Here is a 20,370-nt window from a genome sequence, read left to right as displayed (position 1 = left end):
GCACTGAGCTTTTATGGATTTGAGTGAGACTTCTCAGGGTCTTTGAGAAGTGTTTGTCTCCTTTTCTGCAGGTGAATTTCAGCAGGTAACTGGTGTCAGCAGCTGTGAAGAAACTAAGCTGTTCAGCCTGGCTGAGGTGCTGCTGGTTGTGGAGTGGTCTTGTGCTCTTCATTTGCACTCAGAGAAAACGACCTATGTTCTAGGACCAAAGTTCTTTTTCTTCTGCAACTAGCAATTTGGCCCACAAAAAGATTGACAGCGAGAATAAACTAGGAAAAAGAAGTTTGCATGACTGGTATTTAAGAAACTGATTTTGTGTAAGCCACTTAGTCAAGTAATTGTAATTATAATTAAAATTTCTCTAACAGATACTACTAGCTGTCTCCTCCTAAAATACCCATGTAAAACGTTGTGTTCTCACTCACTTTCCATGCAGATGTTACCTGGCCCAGTATTTATAACCCGTGTGCATGTGTATTTAAGCAGGGCGCTCAGGGCAGAGGGGCTGGGCTCTGTCTTAGGGACCTGCTTGCAGCACTGAACCTCTCTCGCTGCCAGCGGAGCTGGGGCTTTGCTGTGCCCGGGCTGGCCGGGGCAGATAGTGGCATTTCTAGCATAACTGTGGGCCAGGTCACTGTGTGCCCCAGCACAGGGCATCTCTGCTCCTCAAACAAGATGTTGTCTGTGGATTTTAGACATTTGACTCTTGCAGCTCATTCTCTTTCTGCTAATATCTGCAAGTGTTAACAGCTCTACCCGGCTCTGGTGGATGAGGAGGCACTCACTGTGATAGGAAGGGGACCTATTGCCACCATTCAAAAGGAGCATTGGAACCCTGGGATGTTACAAGTTCCAGTTGGTGTTAGCTATGTGTCCTATTTTTGGAGAGACTATTTAATCAAGAGCAGAGGTGATCAAGGATAGAGGGAGTGGAAAGGGAATTATAGATGCTATGTGGTAGAAATGCAACTTGAGGAGTGTTTTGGGTAGGTTGTTGGTGTTTTTTTTTTCATTTTTTTTCCACTTCTTCTCTCCCTTAATCTATTCTAAGAATTGGTGACAAGAGTCAGACTGGGTGAAATGCAGTCAGTGCGCTCTCCCAAGAGGTGTTGACTTAAATAATTTCCTGGGGGAGAAAAAAAAATGTCAGTGTACTTCTCCAAACAAGAGGGGTACTTTCAGGTTCTCTGCTCTTTTGGGGAATTTAGGCTTGATTATAAAGCCTAATTTAGAGAGGTATCTTATACTCATGATTTGGATATGCAAGTTCCCAACAGTTTTCAGGAGCAGATTCTGATGCTTTAACTTTCACCAGCTGATTCATCATTCAGGAAATATTTTTTCATAGAGCTAACCTGTATATTTACAGTGGCTTTTTGTCTCTTTGTTTCCCCATCCCTTAGCATTCCCATGGTTTGGAATGGATATCGGAGGAACCTTGGTTAAACTGGTCTACTTTGAACCTAAAGACATAACTGCAGAAGAGGAGCAGGAGGAGGTGGAAAACCTGAAAAGCATTAGGAAATACTTGACCTCCAATACAGCTTATGGTAAAACTGGCATTCGTGATGTCCATCTGGAACTGAAAAACTTGACTATGTGTGGACGCAAAGGCAACCTGCATTTTATCCGCTTTCCCAGCTGTGCCATGCACAGGTTCATACAGATGGGCAGTGAAAAGAACTTCTCCAGTTTGCATACGACACTGTGCGCCACCGGAGGTGGAGCCTACAAATTTGAGGAGGACTTCAGAACGGTATGTGAGCAAGGCCTGTGGGATAGCATGTCTGGGGGGAGAGATTTTATGAAACACTTTCCATTGATGAAAATTTGCAGAGAGAATAACACTGTTGTCAGTGCTAGCTGGATGATGAACAGCGTGAAACCTGAAACTACAGGCACTCATTCTCCATATTGGATATGTATGGAAAATCCAGAAATGAAACCATACAGGCTGGCAACAAGACCCTTCTTCCCTTTTTGGTATTAGTCTGCTTGAAGGCTGGAGTCTGGGTTCTGGAAGAGCAAGCTTGGGAGGGAAAAAGCCTAGGGAAACAGGGAAATGTAGTCAGCTTTTGATTTCAATTCTGACTGCGTGTCATGTGAAGGAAGGTCCCATGCATGGAGTCCAAAAAAAAAAAAAACCCAAATCTGAAGTATCGAGGTGCTGCATGGGGAATTAACTTCTGTGGTAGCTGCAGCTTCTGAGTGGAGCTGGAGTGTGTCCCGCAAAAGCAGCGGTGAGCAGGGGCTTGGGCAGCTGTCGTGCAACTGCCTCCCAGAGAAACAGTCCCTGGCAAGGCAGGAGCTTGTTGTGCACGAGTCTCTGCTGGTGCGTATCCCCGTTCATTTTCTGTGAAAGAGTGGCTAGCCTGTCTGTAGCAGAGTGTTCTTTCCATGCTAATGTGATCTGTGACCTCAGGAGGCAGGTCTCGTGCTCTGACCCAAGTGTGAGGAGTGGTGGCCCGGGGTGATGGGTTGCAGCAGTTGCTTGTCTGTCTCTGCCTCAGGCTGCAGAGATACAACCTTGATGTGTGAGCTGTTGACCAGTCTTTGATGTGTGCATTCCTCACCCCTGCCAGGGCCATCTCGGATCCTATCAGCTGCTCGCTGACACCCAGGATGATATTTACAGACAAGCTTGATTTGTGTAGTCTCCTTTCTCTCTTGCTGCCTTGCTTTTATCCTCTCATTTCTCTTAATCACCGCAGTCTAAGATTTCTGCTGTTAACCTATCCTTGGTTTTGTTCTACCTGGCACATTGCATGGCCTTTTCCCAGCTGTGAGAACTGTAATCCGTATGTAGATCCACATGCTAGTTGCTCTGCTGTCTAGGTGAGGGGCCTTGGGTCCAGAAATACCTGCAAATTGCAGGTTCTGCAGAAACTGCAACTAACATTTCTGAAAGTAAACCCTCAAGTTCCTGGTAGAAAATCAGCTGCTCTCTGCCTGCCATGTGTGCCTTTGCTGTGTCCTGATAAAGGTTCTTAGCTCCTGGCGGGGGGAACTGTCTTTCCACTTCTGTTCCCTTTTGGCTGTGAAAAGCTGCACAGGAGCATCCCTGGCCCATGTTTTTACTGCAGGAGTGGGAAAGGCTGCCAGGCTGGGCCCTGTGGAGCTGCCTCTGCAGACAGGGACTGTATTGGGGTCTGAGAAGGCAAGGGGAGGTAGAAAAATGGGACGGACTTAGGTTCTCCTCTTTTATGGTAGGTGCTAAGATGTGTGAGCTTCATCCTGTGCAGCTTCCCAAGCATTAGGTGAAGACAATCCAGTCTTTGGTGGTCAGTGTCACCTGCAAAAGCAATGTACAAGTGTCTTTAACTTGCACAGGGAAGCAACGGCCCATCTGCTCTTGACTGCTTCCTTCCAGATAAAACTGACCCTCTTTAAGAATCTGGAGTGGCTAAGAATCCTGGCATCCATTTTTGCATTATAGGACATATTTTTTGTTAATATTCCTTGCTATTCAGCTATTCTGATTCTTTAGGGGGCAGTGAGAATGCTGTACAGGTGAGCCCAGACTTGCAGATTTTCTGTGAATCTTGGGCATAAAAGCAGCTACTGTAATGAGGGACTGTCAAGTTCTTGAATTGCTGTAAACCTCTACGAGTGCTGAGTGGATTTTGGCGGAGGACTGGCATGATCAGCTTTCCTGAATTCTTTCTGCATTGTATACTGTCAGATAGATTACTAAATGAGGAGGTGCAGAGTGGAATGTCTCCTGTTCCTGCAGCTGTAGCATTAGCTGAAAGTGCTCTGCTGGCCACCAGTGGACATTGGGCAGCGGGTGCGGAATTGCTCTTTAAAAGCATTAAAGTACCTGTTTCACACACTTGATTACTCCAACTTACCTGGAGGAAGAGAGGTTTAGTGCCAAATCTAATATCCTGCTGTTGGAGTCTTTCATGTTATTTAATGTCATATGTGGCAGAGGCTTAAATTGGAGGCAGTATGGAAAAAGTGATGTTTGAGTCTCAATTACAACAAAATCTGGTTAAATGCTGACAAATGTATAGAATGGCAAATAACCTGCTTTTGTTCTAAACCTCTGTTTTACACTCCACGTGTTTTTAACAGTCACTTCTTTATTTCTTAGCATTTTTAAATGCTTCTGAGTCTCAGGATTGCATAGATTTAAGATAAAAGGTTCAACATACCGCAAAATAACATTCACATTCCAGGTTAACTCTTCTAAGATTGCAGCAGCGAGTTCTTAGGCTGCTGCTTCTCGTTTCCTACTGACTATCCTTACAAAGTTATGTGGGGGAAGAGGGAAGAAAGGTTGTATGTCTGTTCTGCAGGCCTATATCCAAAACCTGCTATATTGCAAAGTTTCTGACAGTTGCAACGGGTTGAAATAGGGATCTTTGTACTCATGCTCTGAATAGGTTACTACAGATCCCGACTTGTCTTGATAGGAATGTTGCTGTTGGCTTGAGTGGAAGCAGGGCCTGAGCCAAGAAAACTCTTAATAAAGAACATCTGTGTGTGTGTGTGCTTATAAATATGTGTTTAAAAAAAATTACCAACACAATTTCAGGTCTTCACCTTCCTCAGAACCTATAGAAAATGCTCTAGAAACCTATAGAAAATCCTGCAGAAAAGCTAACTGTGGGGTAAAACCGGAATGCCTGGCAGTGCCTGGTAGCAGGTTTTTGCAGTGTTGCATAACGAGGGGCTGTGTCTAATTACGGGGGTGTCAAACCGTCAAGCCTCGTGTCGGCTCTCGCTGCTCGAGGAGGCCGCTGCCCCGCTCGGACCCACAGAGCCGGCTCGGAGCTCACATGGAATCCGGGGAGCGGGCGAGGGAACCGGGACACCTTGTGCTGCTGCCAGCAGCCGGGAGAGCCGGCCGAGGGGAACGGGAACAGGGAGCATGTGCTGCAGGAGAGAGAGGAGATCCTTCCAACGGAGTGGCCAGAAAGGTGGAATCTCTGAAGATGGCCCCAAGATAGTGCTGTTTTCCCCCAAAACTGGTGTAGAGTTGTCCTTTTTTGCCTTGGTGAAGGTGTTGGGTTGACCTTTTGGTAGTACTGAGCCTTGTCTTGTTTGGGTGCGAGTGGAGATTTCCTAGTCTCAGTGTATGGGATGACCTGGGGAGAATATCTGCCTCAGCTAACCTGGAAAAGAAGCAAATTTGGAAAGGTGTGGTGTTTTTTAATTATTTTTTGAGGTGTTGGTGAGGTGAAGACAATCAAAATATAGAGAAAACGAGTACATACTTATGAAAGTGGAGGAGAGGTAATGAGAGAGAGACAGGAGGAAAAGATAGACCATGAGCTATTATAAGAAGGAAAATTTGGAGCCAAGCCCGGAAGGGTTATAAAAGCCAGAGTGATACAGTAAGCAAGGCTGTTCTAACTCATAGATTTGCCAAATGTTACATCTGTAACAGTTTCTGTAAGAAACATTTGTCTATCTTTCATTGAAAGTTCAGGAGACAAATGAACAGCTCTAACTCTTAACTGCAGTAGGTTCTAAAGTTACCATTTCCTCTCTAAAAATTCAAGCTTAGTGACAGCTTTCATGAGCCAAAGCTTCATTGAAGAGATCTGTGCTGATTGCCAGGCTTTTCCCCTGCCCCTGCAGAGATGTTGTGACTGCCCTCAGCTCACGTGAGGAGGACTGGGCCCTCTCATGTTTGCACTGCTGAGTGGAAACACTTGCCCATAAAAACTAACACTTATGACTTGGGTCTGACTTGTGTTCCTGAAGGAAGCAGCAAGTTGGGGCCAGGTTGTTTCTTGGCGGCAGGGTCCTGTCAGCTGCCCGCTGTGGTCACTGTGCTCGTGTCTTGGTGGATATGAGTCGTTTTTATACTCTGTGATGTCTGAATACAGCTAAGACTTGTGTTTGGCATTATGTAGAGAAAAAAAAAGTCTTGAACAGAAAATGCACTTTTGTAGTACTCCTTGTAAGTCTGCAGCAAGAGGAAGGCTTTCATTCTCCTTAATACAATATCTTTACCTGTAACAATGGACCTTTTTCCATATTCTTTGAACCAACTCAGTTTTGGGGGTTACTTGCTCAGGCATGAGCTGTCATGTGGCAGCGTTCCCTTCTGTGCTGTGGGGTACCCATTTGTGTGTCTGAGTATCTGTTAAAGTCCTTAGTCCTTGCTTTTGATGGTCCTGAAGAATTCCCTGAGGTTCTGTATCTTCTGACCCTTCCCATTCTCTAGTATTTGAAAACAGTCTAAAATGGAAGAGGAATTTTTGTTCTGTGGCTGTAACATAGAAAAATCATTCTTTTAAAAGGTGCATGTATCTTCACTGTAACCACCATAGGTTTTTCCCTCCAGAGTCTTGTGTACTACACTGCTCCAGGGTTTTTCTTTCATAGTACAACTGTGTGTGTGTTTTTTTTTCCCTTCCCCTAGAGAGACAACACAGTGCCTGTAGCTGCAGGCGTGCAGGGCAGGAGGAGCTGAGTGCTCTGTTGCTCTTGCCCCTAGTAATGGGTAGAAAAGTGTCAGCAAATACTCTTGGTAACAACAGTTGCAGGAAATAAATCATGTTAAAATGTATTTTTACATACAGTTTTCATCTTTGTTTTACGCTTGTGCATAAACTTGAGATTTTTGCAGGGAGGATTGCTTTGAGCGGCTGAAAAATGAGGAGCAGCAGAACATGGTGAGGTCAGGCAAAGCAGCAGGAAAGAGGCAAGCCTACTCAGACATTAGCTGGGATGTTTACAGGCCCTTCTGATTTGCAGCAGTTGAGCTGCTGGAGTCGTGGTGAGCAGGGAATGGATAGAGAGAAGGCAGCTCGATGGGCACCGCAGGGGCTGCCAGCTGTGACCCCGACTGCAGCCGCCTCTGCGGCGCGGCCGGGTGCCTGCCGGGCTGCCAGGGACGCGGAGCGGGCGGCTCCCGGCGTGTTGGAGCCTTGCAGAGCTCACGGCTGCGGAGGGATTCCTCAGGGAAAGGTGGCTCTGTGTGCAATACTGGTGCCCATCTCCTTCCCTCCAGTAACGAAGGGCAGAAAAGTGCACAGCAGTTTGCCATGGCTGTTGTATGTGAAAGAAAGCAGCAATGCTTTTCTGCCTGCTGGATATAACGCCTTGTTAAAGGGATTTCTAGTCTCTTATCAGGCCTGACTTCTCTTTTATAAAGCTTTGCTGGTCAGTGCTTGAAAGGAACTTCCATTTAGTTTCTTCTGTTCTTCCCTTACAAAAACATTGGGCAGACCTGAGAGTCTGTAGGAAGAAGGGTTTTTATCTGTTTCTGCCTTGATACTGTGTTTTATTCTTAGATTTGGATTGATTGCTCTTTATTTTCGAGCTTTGTCACTCATCTTAAAGTGCAGCGCTGTAGAGACACAAGCAGCTTGTTCCCCTATTTGGCTGATGTGAGGCACTGAGGCTGTGATGCCGAGGGCCACAAACCTGCTCATGATTCTGCTTTCACAAGCAAAGCTTTCCATAGCTCGTTGTGTAGCAGTGAGTGAACAGTAAGTCGTGGAAATAGCATGTGTTGGGAGAAAAAGTATTTCATACCTCAGTAATGATAGGCATAAAAATAAACGTGCCATCGCTCCGAGTGCGTCACGGGTCCCTGCTAAGTCACGTTTTGTCAGGCTGCAGTTCGAGCAGTCAAATGATGAAATGAGTCTCTACCGTGCGTAGCATAGGAAAGATCCTGGTAACCTTTGCTAGTGCTTGGCAAGCCGTGTGCAACACAGTTAACTACATAAAACATTCATTACAATGAAATACAAATTATGAGTTAGATGTAATTATATAAATACAATTATATGTAATTATATGCATTAATATAAGCTATATTCTGTATAATCTTCTGAGCAGAGGTGACTGTGGACTTCAAGAGTACACAAGATGTTTATTACGTTAATCCATTGTATCGTGTGCCTCTTGGTTGTAGCTTACTCTGCACATTTAATAGCAGGAAGCCGGTGAAATTACTATTTGCAAGACTTTTGTAATGCTTATTCGAAACACTTTCTTACTTGCTTTCATTGTGTTTATTTGCCGGGTAATTAGTTTAAGTATTTTATGTTGTGTTTCTATAATTGTAACTTGTGTAACAACTTGGTAACCAAGAAAAGAAACTTGCACCAGTTACAGTAGTAAAATGTGAAACAAGAAGCTGTGATCTCCACTTTTATGTATTGACAGGCAGATGTCCTACAGATTACTGGGTCTGTTCTGCTGCTTTGAGTCTGCTTGATGTGGGAGGGGAAGGGAAAAGATTTAAATAGCTCAGAAGAATGTAACCTATTGCTGGTGTCTGTTGTACTAAAATATCTTTCCTCTTCGTAGTAACTTAATATAGCTTCCCAAATTAAAAATAGGTGGTAGCTACAAAAATATACCGCAATATGTACGTTTTAAGAACCATCTTAGTTTTATATAGTCTCTTCCTGTTCCTAACATCTTGCTGCTTTTTTGGTAGAAAGGGAATGTATGGGACACACCGCAAAGGTGCAGGAATGCAGGTGGCCTCAGGATTTGAATGAGTGATAATTTTTTTTTCCCCCTCTACTCACCCCCCAAAAATCTACCTAACACAGGTCTGAACCCATGTCCTCTGCAGAGGAGACTTCCTATGGGCTGTCATCATACCATATATTTCTGGAAGGGATATGGTTTCTAATTCTGGTATATGGAATGCAATGGCAAGTAGACCTGCCTGCTTAGGTCCAGTCTTAAGAGCATCTGTGCGATCTAAAGACCATCCTTCTAAAGGTCTTATAGTTGTTTTTCTGCCCTCTAGTACAACGACGTTATGAACAGTGTGCCTGGGCAGGGACCTCAAGATATTTTTGTTTGGGGATTTTCACTGGTGTTTTTCACCAAACACTGGGAATATGGTTGTGTTTTTTTTTTTTTTTTTTGTGGATCTTTGAAAGTACTCAAAAGAAATAGCACTCTGCTCGTGAAATGTTTTAGAAACATAATTTTTCAGGAATTTCTGCTGCAACTTTAATGCTTGTTAACATAACATTCAGTTTGTAAAGCTTGAACTGCCTGGTTGTTCAGCTAAGTTCCTTGTTCTTGCTTTTTCTGTTAAATGTTTCATTAAACTGCTGGGGAAAGTAGCTGAATTAGGAGTTAAGGCGTGTTGCATCCCCAAATGTGCTAAAAGCAGCAGTGCCCAACTCCTCTTGGGGTAGGGGTGAAGGGAAGGACATTTATTGCTTCAGATTATGAGAGGGTAGGGGGAAGTTTTCCTAGGCTGCTTGCAGACCACGGAGTTTCTCAAAGGCAGGGGACACAAGGCTGGTACTTTTGAGGGTCCTGTCACTGTGTGGGGAGTTACCTGCTGTCAGGAAGATGGCAAATTGCTTTTATTTGTGACTTTATGCTTATTCAGATCTTCATACTCTTTAAATTGCATAATGTGTTGCTATTACCACAGTGCTTCAGCAGAGCCTTTCTCGATGTCATGTGGTGCTAAGAGATGCTCAGTTATTAACTTCTTGTTGTTTTCTTCCAGATTGCTGATCTACAACTCCACAAACTGGATGAATTGGACTGTTTGATCCAGGGCCTGCTTTACGTTGATTCTGTTGGTTTCAATGGCCAACCAGAGTGCTATTATTTTGAAAATCCCACGGATCCTGAACAGTGCCAGAAAAAACCTTACTGCCTTGATAATCCGTATCCTATGTTGCTGGTTAACATAGGCTCAGGGGTCAGCATCCTAGCTGTATATTCTAAGGATAACTATAAAAGAGTCACAGGATCCAGGTAAATTTTATCCTATGTATTTTTTCCTTAATTTGATAGACTGTAGTCAGTGTGACTAGTAGGTGCAGCCCCATATTGTGCTCATCTTTCATTTTAGTCAAAGTCCCTCAGTAGCAAGGCTGGAAATTGCCTCTGAGCAGAGGTCTGTGTAACCAAAATTACTGATTAATTACTGATCCATTCTACCAGGAGCTGCGCTGTCTCCTCTTGGTGTTCTGGCTCCCTCTCTTTTGCTGTGAATTATCCAATAGGTCTGTTCCAATAAATGAGTCTGTCCCTTCCTTTGATTCCCCCAAACAAGACAGAGGAGTAAAATTAGAATATCTGGGCTAAGCAGAAACCTTTTGCTTGTTCGTTAGGACATGTATCCAGAATATAGAAGATCTTGGTTAGAATTACCTGCTACTACTGGATTTTTGGCAAAGGAATTTTGAGGTCTCGTTCTTTCTTTCACTGATTACACTAGTATTTGGACCATGCTGGTAAATTAAACTCTGACAGAGAGCAAAGACTAGAACTTGTGTGTGTGTGTTCTTGCTTTGTCCTCAGCATAATTTCAGGCTGGGTCAGCTGGGACTCTGATGCAGTTTGTGAGGTACAGCCAAGCAGGAATGGTCTCAGTAGGAGGTTTAGATGTGAGTGCTCTGTTTTGGCAGCTGGAAGTTCAGCAGGGTGGCTGCAGAGCACCCCTTGCCCTTTGCCTTGAGGCCTCAAAGCAGTCTGAGGCATGCTTAAATTTACTGGCATCAATGTGGCTGCTGTGGCCCTAGGGAACGTCTGTAGTTGGAGCTGGGTTCATCCAGACTAGTTATTGAAGTGCTGATTAAACCTGTCCCACTTGTACATGCAGATGAAATCAAAATGATTTGTATGAGAAATCCTAGGGAAAAAGCAGACTTAGATTCACTTTACTCTGGAGAGAAAAAAAAATAATAATAATTAGAAAATAACATAACACATTCCCCTTTGAAAACAGCAACCAAAACAGCTCTTTGGATTTCCTAGTGCCTTCCAAAGTTGCATTTTTTCAGTTTCTGATGTATTCTAATGAAATATCACCTATATCTTGCACATGAATGTGTCCTCTGTTGTCTTAACTAAACATGTCTTTGTTCCAACTGTAGGCAAAAACTGTTGTTCTGTGTATAGCACAAATGAACACAAGCTGAAAGGCCTCAATTTTCTGCAATTCTGATGTTGTTTTTAAGCTTCAGTATCTGTAGATATGCTTCTGATTCTTTCTATTACAAAAGGAAAATCTTAATTTGAGTGCATTGTTGACTTGATAAAACCGATGTTGTTTGTGGCTAATGTGTAAAGCTTTCTGCTTCTTGGCAAATATATTGTATTGCTACTGGAAATGTTCTGAAAAACACTCCTGAAAACCTGGCAGCACTGACTGAATGGTGTTCCTACGTAGCCCCCGTGCTTTCTGTGGAGTGCAAATAAATCATTTGAGATTTGTTGATCCTCTTTGTTTTTGCCGTGGCTGCAATTGGTGTGACTGCAGTTAGTGCAAATTAACTTTCTCCCAGGTGATAAGAGTGAGGAGGGATGCAGAGGTGATAGGGAAGTTCAGCACAGCTGTTCTCAGCCCAGGTGATGGCAGATAATGGTTTTTAAGCCTGTTGAACTGGTGCTTTTCAGGTGCATTGGACCTGTGTAACTTAAATAAGTTTGAGCTGTTGAGACGGAAGCATATAAAGTAGATGATTCTAATTGAAATTAGTTACCAATTGGTATGAAATGCTTGCTACTAAATATATATATATATATTTATATATAGTCCTTAGTATTGTTCTTGAGCTTGTTGAGGGTTTCAGGTAAACTGATTGTTCGTTGATTTCTTCTAAAAGGAACCCAAATTGCTTCCCACTGCTGGCTGAGGGAGATGTGGTCTGTCTTGGCTGCTTATCTCTGTAGAGCTGCTTAATTTTAGTTGCTGGTAGTTCAGTTCTTTTATCCCTGACTCAAAATCATCTGCTGGCTGTGTATTCCTGTCCACGGAAAACTTGCTACAAATAGCAGACTGGTGAGTGGGATTGGACCATATTTCTTAGCTTTCCTTTTTTTTTTTTTAATATTAGAGCCTTAAAAATACCACATTTAAAGCCATACCAATATTAAATACAAGTCCCGTATAGGGTCTCTCCACTTCCGCAATGTAGGCGTTGAGTTGCAGGGCCATAATTTGTAGCTGTGGGAATGTGTTTAAGAACAGGGATCTGAAAAGCAATGGAAGAAGCTGCTTAAAGCTGCTGGTTTCACAGAGCTGTGCTTTTCAGCCTCGGAGGTGGCACGTTCCTGGGCCTGTGCTGTCTGCTGACTGGCTGTGAGACGTTTGAGGAAGCATTAGAAATGGCTGCAAAAGGGGACAGCACCAACGTGGATAAGCTGGTGAAAGACATTTATGGAGGAGATTATGAGCGATTTGGCCTTCAAGGATCTGCTGTAGCCTCAAGGTACTTATTAATTTCACTGGAATGTGTTAGAAACAACCATATTAACTGTGCATGCTGAACTAAGTGCCTAATCCTTGAACTATGTACCATGACTATGTGGAAGTGTCGTCCTTGTTTATCAGATGGCTTGTGTTTAGGATCTCTCACCTACTTTCTGCCTTTTTTAACAGGTATAAGGAATGCTTCGCATAGTTTGCTTCCATTTAAATTACAGTTACTTTATCATAGGTGTCTTTGCTCATTATTTTATCCTTACAGTGGGATTCCTTCTAATGTGTTTCCTCTCTTTGCTCCAAGTCAATGAATATCAAATCCAAACAAAACTTGGATTACTGAAATAATTAAATTTCTAAGGGCATTTAACGCTCCTAAGTACTTCATATTAAAAGGAATGATCTTCCTCACACAGCTTTGGCCATATGATGAGTAAAGAAAAGAGAGATTCCATCAGTAAAGAGGACTTGGCCAGAGCTACTTTGGTCACCATCACCAACAACATAGGTTCTATTGCTCGCATGTGTGCATTGAATGAGGTAAGATGACATATTTACTATGAGCTTAAAACCTTTAGAAACAACATTATAGGTTATCAACATAAAAAAAGTTAACTGCTGGTATAGTGATTATATGGCTGGCCTTGGTAAAGATGCATTGTGTTTAATGCTGGCTGCTAACTCCAGTGATGTTGTGTTGTGCATGCTTTGCTGCAAAGGGTAACATGCACACCTCCATGGTAGGGAAGACGGGAGAAAGCTGCACTGTAAAGCTCTCCTTGAGCAGTCAATGCCTTCTGGTAGCCAGTTGTTCTCAAGCTGCAAGACTTGGATATTAAGGCCTTTGTAATCCAAGTCAATAATACTATTAATCTCCTCTTAGCTGTTAATGGATCTTATTTTTCTATGAAAGGAAGAACATCTTTTTGGTCTATTCACAGGCTGATAAACTAGAATTGTCTAGGCTTTCCTGTGTTTGAGATCTACTATATTGGGTTGGAGGGAAGATAAATATAATTCTGTGTCCTATTTCAAGATGCTTGTTGCGCTCTTCTCCTTAAACTACCCACAATTTTCATGTTTGTTCCATTAAAACACCTTTTTGGCTTCCAGTAGTAAAAAGCAAGGGACTTTGGAGCTGGAAGTTGCATCATTGTATGTATGTGGTAATGAATCACTTGGATCTACAATCTTTGGTAACTGTTTTGAAGCACCACAGAATTCTGTGATGAGATGTTTTCACTGTCAAAAAGAAGGTGGGGAGGAAAAGAATCCTCTGATACCTGATGATACCTGATTTTAAGACACAATGATCACATCTTCATGCTGTATTCATAATGTGTGGGTGCCGTGAATTTGTGTAGTGGCATATTGAGGAATTTTGTGTTACCAGTTTAACAGTTTTTTTGTGTTTGACTTTTGTCTTTGCCACTGAAAATGGAGTTTAGTTGTGTTTTTTTTCTGAGAAACCATCTAGAGTCCCTCCACAGTCCTTGCTGTGAGTGGTAATGGCTAACTTGGAGCCCATCGCCGTGTCTGAATACTGGTGGAATGTCTCTCCCTCTGTCTTTTTTTCTACTGTCTTTTAATCTAGACATCACCTGCCATTTTATTACTTAGGCACTCAGTATTACAGGACTCTTCAGCATTGTTTTGCTGCTCTTTTTAAATTTTGACTCTGCTGAACAACTTTGATGAAAGTGAACACTGGGCTGCTAATCCCTCTTTCTATAGCACTTTTTAAGTAGTTGAGCAGTACGAGTCTCAGCACGTGTCCCTGTAAAATGCCACCCATAAACGTCTCTTCATTGTGAAAAATGGTGTGGACTTCTTTTGTTTTTTGGCAGCTTGGCTTTTTCAGTCATGATGATTCTTTCAATGTTCTCTTTGCTTTCAGCTTCTTTACAGTGTTGCCTTGTGGCATGGAGTTCAAGCAGCATTGTACAGGGCTATCAAAGCATGGAGAGTTTCAGCAGGGAGCCACATGTGATGCATTCACAGGAGGAAATGGGCCTCTAATGTAACTCTAATGCTTTTGTGTCGCTGTGAAAAACTTAACCTTTTTGCTTCGTGGACAGACTTATTTAGAAACCGGACACAATCCATAGAGTTTTATGGAGGAATGTGGTTTGATATGCTGAGTATCCTTCATTTACCAGTTATTGTGAGAATCTAGTTTATCAAACACTTTCTGTAGTTTGAAAGAAGTGGAAAATATGGTGTTTTCTTGTTTGTTTTATGTACTGAAAATATTTCAAACAGTATTTCATTGTAAGGCATCAGTGAGATATCATTTTTAGTGATTCACCTAATCTCCATATAGCTTTCATTCATTAAAAAGCAATGCTGCTGTTCCTCTTTAATTTAGACAACTAAACTTTATTTGGAAGATTTAGCTCCCACTCTTTACCAGCTTGATGATTTAAATGCCCTCTCCCCCTCTCGCCCCAAAAAACAGGGGGTGGGGGGGATTTGGATGCTTAAACAGCAGTTCAATGTGATCTAATTTTTTCCCTGACACATTATGTACGTTAGGTTAGGATTATGGTGAAGTTCACTTTAGGTTCTTAAAATCAATTTATATGTTCTGAAATAGGAGTTTTGATAACTTTTTCAGTGATTGCAGCTTTAATATTATGTTGAAAATGACTTGCATATGTTCAGGAAAAGACTGAGGCTGGGGAATAAATGAAATATTCTGTCTACAGAACTTCAAAGCTAAGCTTGCTTGCACAAAGTTGGCAATAGGGTAGAAAAATTCCATAGTCTGGAACCATTTGGCTACACATCATTTGAAACATCACATCATTTTGCCTGTCCTAGGCACAATAGACTACATAAAGGAAACCAATATCTCTGGTTTATAGTTTTCATAAAGGCAGAGTGCTAGTTCTATCTGCACAAGGATTTTTGCGAAAATGTGTCCAGGCTTCTTTCATTGCATCATTCATACAGACTTCACTCTCCAATGAAATGGCACAAGAATGTGTGAATTCGAGCTTTTCTACTGCCAGATAGAGGAGCAATTTAACAAAACACACAAAAGTGCATGTTTTCTAGGATGTTGTAATTCAGTTAGCTGAAGTATGCCATTCACCACAAACCCTTCATCGGTTTAAGACTTCTGTCTTTCAACTTGGGATATTTCAGCTGTGAACAATTTAAAAAGAAAATTGGCAGGGCTGTTTTTGAAGAGCTAAAGGTAGCATTCCTTTCTTTCTTTTTTTTTTTTTTTTTGTAATCTAATGAAAAATGCTAAAGCTGTTTTCTGTTCCAAAACCTGGGTAATTTTACATCTTCAGCATTTTCCAGCATTCCTTGCTTAGATTAAAATTGCTATGGAATTTGCACATAATATATGCAAGTAGATGGGGTTGCAAGTTCTAGGTTTAACATACTTAGTAGTATTTCTGCTCAACAGTAGGCACTGCTTACTTCAATTTCTGGTATGGGTAGCTTTGCATGTACATAGAGCAAAATTTTTGGTTGAAATTAAATTCCAAGGTCAATACAATTTGCATTTTGCAATCAATTTCAATGTTTTATTACAGAAAAATAACTAGATGTGGCTTTTCTCTTCTGTGTCAGAAATGACTGGCAGAGCCGAAACTGTGCTGGCAAAGATGCGAAGAGCCCTTACCCGTGTTTGATTGCAGCATTTTGAAGTTTTATAAGCCCTTATTGCCAGCTTTATAAGCTCCAATTTATCCTTATTCCGATAATGCGAATGCCTGCTAAGTCAGCTGCTGCACAGCTGGCTCTAAACCTGAGTTACTTTGTTTTGCTGTGGGTTTTTGGTTTTTTTGGTCTGGAAAGGCCAGTCAAATATCTAAAGCTGCTAGGTACTAAGTAAGTTATTGTGTCTGGGTATCAGCACTTTTCAGGTCTGAGCATTCAAGTTAGGATATTCTGGATAGTACATCAAATACGTAGTAGTGGGCTCTCTAAAAGTGCAGCCTGCTGAAGTAATTGCTGTAGAGCCAGGGATTAGACTCCATAGAGCTGGATGACTCAAGTGAGGTAACACTAAAAGTTTGTAGTTTCTCAGCAGGTTTTTGCTGGTAATTTTCAGCTGAGGATGCTTAAAAATGTTTCTAGGATTTCCTCTAAAACTCCTTTTAAAAAGCTTATGCATCCAGCATTTGGCTGATGATTTTAGTGAATTTTCTGTACCGGTTCTGATACGTGGCGTGCGTGATACAGTGCACCAATTCCAAGTGCAAACATGTCCAGTTTGGTAAATGTTACAGGCACTGTGAAAGTGATGAAATTCCTGGTAACAGGCAGTGATGTGTACAAGAGAGAGGCTCTTATTGCTGGTGTAGCTCCGCTGTTCAAAAAATATTTATGTTTCTATACAAAAACTGAGCTCAAGTTAACTTAGAGGGCAGAAAAAGGGGAAGCAGTATATGCTAAGTATCATGTGGGCCGTATGTTTTATTTTTTAAATGGGACCAATGTTCAGGTAATAGATCAGTAGCTAGAGTTCTTGAGGTTTTTAGTTTGGGTAATGGAAATAAAACCCTAAAATCCTGGTTTAATTTTTAATGGAGACTGAAGCGCATATTAAGTAAGAATAATAGCATAACTCAATCTAACATGTTGGTCTGCTTTTCAATTTTACAGAACATCGACAAGGTGGTATTTGTTGGAAACTTTCTCCGAATTAATATGGTTTCTATGAAGGTACTAGCATATGCTATGGATTATTGGTCCAAGGGTCAGCTGAAAGCTCTGTTTTTGGAACATGAGGTAAGGAAATAGATGTTAAACCTACCTTTATTGTAAGGAGAGAAGGAAAAAAGAGAGAAAAAAGTTGTGCTTCTTGGCTGGGTGAAATCAAAAGGGAGAAATTCATTGGCATCCCTTGCAGAGAAAGCACGAACTGTATTTTGTGTAAATATCACTTGATTACAAGTTCATTTGAAAATACTTAGTGTTAAGTCTCTGACCCGACTACTAATCTTGCAGTATTTATTGTTAAATGTGGTATATCTGTGACCTCTGCTTCCTCACTGCCCTCCGCAGTCTGGTGCTCCTGTGGGCGTAGGAGGAAAGAGAAGGCAGTTTCTCTAGGTGCAGTCGTGGAAACAAGCTGCCCTCCCTCAGTGCAGTGTTGTTATCTGTAATGCCTTTTTTGACAGACTTGGAGATCATTGTAATACTCATTTTGGAGTCGTGTTCTTCCATATACATAAGCAAGATCAAACTAAATTATAATTCAATGAGAAATTCTTGGCTTAAGATGGCATAGCTTGCAGGAAGTGTGTCTTCAATTGCTTTAGCAGAACTGGAGGCCTTATGTGGTCATGTTTGTGTGTGTCTCTGAGTTTCATTGGACTTGTCTTTGTCTTGCTTCTAGGGTTATTTTGGAGCTGTTGGGGCTCTCCTAGAATTGCTTAAAATGACAGATGATCAGTGATAAAGCCGATCGGAGGTGACTACTGCAGATGCTGCTGGATGAGAGTGAAAGCCACTACAAGGATGGAAATGAAGCCATTATGGTAGTTCTACCTGCTGGATTTGTATATAATTTAAAATCCTTTTAGCTGATCTTTAACTTCTGGGTTTTGAGCTTCTAAGAACTTCAGAATTCATACTGGGAATAACAAGATTTTTTTCTGTATGCTATTTTTTAAGGGGAAATATGTGCAACATGGCCAAACATACAGATTTTATGGTTTTATTTTAGAAGGTGGATACTGTTCAATGTAGAACCTGTACTATGAGGCATCTGCTTTTTCTTCTGGGGTTTACTGATTAGTGTGGTAATTTTAACTTCATTTAGTAATCACTCTAGGAGATTTTTTATCTTATTTTCATGACGTTTCATGATTTGTTCTTGGTTTCAAATGAAACTACAAAACTGATGCATTTTACTGTGAAAACTAATTATTGATTTGTTGTGTTTCCTTCATTAGATGAGACACCTCTCTTCTTCCTATCCCTCTCATTCCCAGCCCCTCTCTCCCACCCCAACAAAAAAATAAGAAATAAAGGAAAGAAAAGAAAAATAAGATGGCAAGCTTGCTATGACTGGGGTTTCTTCTGAGAAGGTGGCAAGAAAATCTGAGGAAGGGATCATTTAAAATCCTATTTTTTCAGTAGTCGTTTGACTTGAACAGGAACAGGCGGCTAGCTGCTTTTGTGGAATTAATTCTCCTTTACATTATTGAAAACTAAAATTGGAATCCAAAACATGAATTATTAGATGAACACTAAAATAAAATCCTGTTTCTGTTGAAAAATCGCTGCTCTATTTAAAGAGTTGTGTAGTACAGATGTTGTTTGTGATACATGCTTGGTGTTAGATGACAAAGAGAGATTGCTTCTTATTTGAAGATTTTTCTGTACTCTGCAATTTTTAACTTCATCTTAATCTAAAACAATTGAAAGCTGCATTAATCAAGTCCTGGTTTCTAAAACTGGGGGGGGGAAAAAAACACACAGTAATGTATTTTCTGTTATTAAGCTAGTGTTAATTGACTTTTCCCTCCAGGGCACTGTGGTTTCAGTATTTATTCCAATATAATATTTTCATCTCTCTTGGTTTGTGGACCTCTATTTTTCAAGATGATTTTCAAGATTTTTTTTCCAGATTTTTCAAGGCTCATTGGAAATCTCTATGCTTAGGTTGCTTCATTATAGCATGTCTGAACTTTCTGTTCTTAGACACCTCAAAGGCTCACAAATGAGAGGCTGAAAACCAATCTGTATGTGATTCTGTCTTGCAAACCTGTGTGTGATGTCACATAATGTTAAGGGCTCATCAGACGAACAGTATAAAATTCACACTTGTATTCGATATATTTTTTTGAAGAGTGGTGATTTCATTTCTGGATTAATCATTAATTTCCATATCTCCCAAATGTTGAAGTAAATTCATATTAACTAAAGTGTTAATTTATCTGACAAATAAAAAAACCACTACCATTTTGAAGGTTTTAATGCATCTGTGGAATTCATTTCTTGGAATTATATGGAATGCCTAACGCTATTTGGTGACATTTCTGCTGTGTGACATGTTATTTCTATGATCATTAATTGGTACTTGACTTGTTTACCCTTTGTTATGTTGCTTTGGTCTTTGAGGCTTTTTACCTGTTAAATATTGACTTGTTCATAGGTGATAAACAACTACAGCATGAAAATATTAACATGCTGTAGTTACTTTCATGTAATGTTAAACTTGAGATAAATGGGGATAGTTCTGCTCAGTGCTTATAATTTTTCATCAACAAGATGAAAACGCTTTTATTAAGCTTATTTGTTAAGCTCTACCTGCAAGTAAATAATCGGTAGATTTCTTCAAATATTTAGAGGAAACAAAACTGTGTGTCCAATGTCATATGTATAGATATTTCAGTTTCCAGAAATACTGGAGAGGATCTTTGGCCTTTGAAGTGTGACCTTCGATCAAAGAATCTTCCAGTGACGGTGAGTCAGGACAGGATAGTTCCGGACTATGCAGTATGTGAAAAACTACTTGTAAATGTTCTTTCCCTTTGGAAAACAAATAGATTGTTGTTCTACTCCCCTCCCCGCCCGCCCCTTATTTTTATTTTTATTTTTATTTTTATTTTTATTTTAAAATCTACTGAAGAAGAATTGTGGGCCTCAGTTCATTTGGTCACAGTTCGTTGTTCCTCTGGACAGCTCTAATACATGCAGCATTATTCGACTTGGTTATTTGTGTGACAATGCAAAATACAAGCAAAATGCCAGCGTTCCTGTAGAGGGATACACTTGAAAATTGAATGCACTTCAATGACTGTCATTAAAGAAAAAATTTAGCTGGATATATGAAGAATTGCTTGCTTGCTCTTACCTTTTTTTCCCCAGAACTGAAGGCAGGTTTATTAGTGCCTGCTCTTGTGCAATGGGCTGTGATCTTCCCCTACAGTAAGTGAAGCAGGGGAGAATATGCAGGCGCTGGAGCAGGCAAAAGGATAAGACATGAAAGTCCCACCACAGCCTCCTGCTGATGCTAATCTTGAACTGGCTTGTTCAGATGGTTTTCTATGACCTGTGGCAGGAATACTCCACTTTAGGAAAGAGGGACTGTCTTTCTGAAGCACTTTCTACAACGTTGCTGGAATATCAGGTTGCTTTAATGTGCTCTCATCTTGCCTGGCAAAAGTCAGATGAACGTCATCACTTTCTTGTGTGCTTTGAGCCAGAATGGTGTGAGATGGAGTTTTCTT

The 20,370-nt window shown here is 41.1% G+C and overlaps 1 protein-coding gene across 6 annotated transcripts in view; it reads left to right on the top strand.

Annotated features, from left to right (window-relative positions):
- Positions 1–19,067, top strand: part of PANK1 (pantothenate kinase 1) — a 37,012-nt gene extending 17,945 nt beyond the window's left edge. For all 6 annotated transcript variants that reach the window (XM_026051534.1, XM_026051519.1, XM_026051510.1 and 3 more), the window contains 6 exons: positions 1,404–1,756; positions 9,458–9,711; positions 11,997–12,173; positions 12,583–12,706; positions 16,793–16,918; positions 17,529–19,067. In XM_026051534.1, the coding sequence (XP_025907319.1) occupies positions 1,421–1,756; positions 9,458–9,711; positions 11,997–12,173; positions 12,583–12,706; positions 16,793–16,918; positions 17,529–17,588 (1,077 nt within the window). In that variant the 5' untranslated portion in view covers positions 1,404–1,420 and the 3' untranslated portion in view covers positions 17,589–19,067. The remainder of the gene's footprint in view (positions 1–1,403; positions 1,757–9,457; positions 9,712–11,996; positions 12,174–12,582; positions 12,707–16,792; positions 16,919–17,528) is intronic.
- The last annotated feature ends 1,303 nt before the right edge of the window (positions 19,068–20,370 follow it).

This window comes from Nothoprocta perdicaria, unplaced genomic scaffold (assembly GCF_003342845.1).
Source record: "Nothoprocta perdicaria isolate Ctin4 unplaced genomic scaffold, notPer1 scaffold_111, whole genome shotgun sequence".
Classification (NCBI taxonomy): domain Eukaryota; kingdom Metazoa; phylum Chordata; class Aves; order Tinamiformes; family Tinamidae; genus Nothoprocta; species Nothoprocta perdicaria.
Note: the sequence above shows the minus strand (reverse complement) of the source record. Positions and strands in the feature narration are given on the sequence as shown.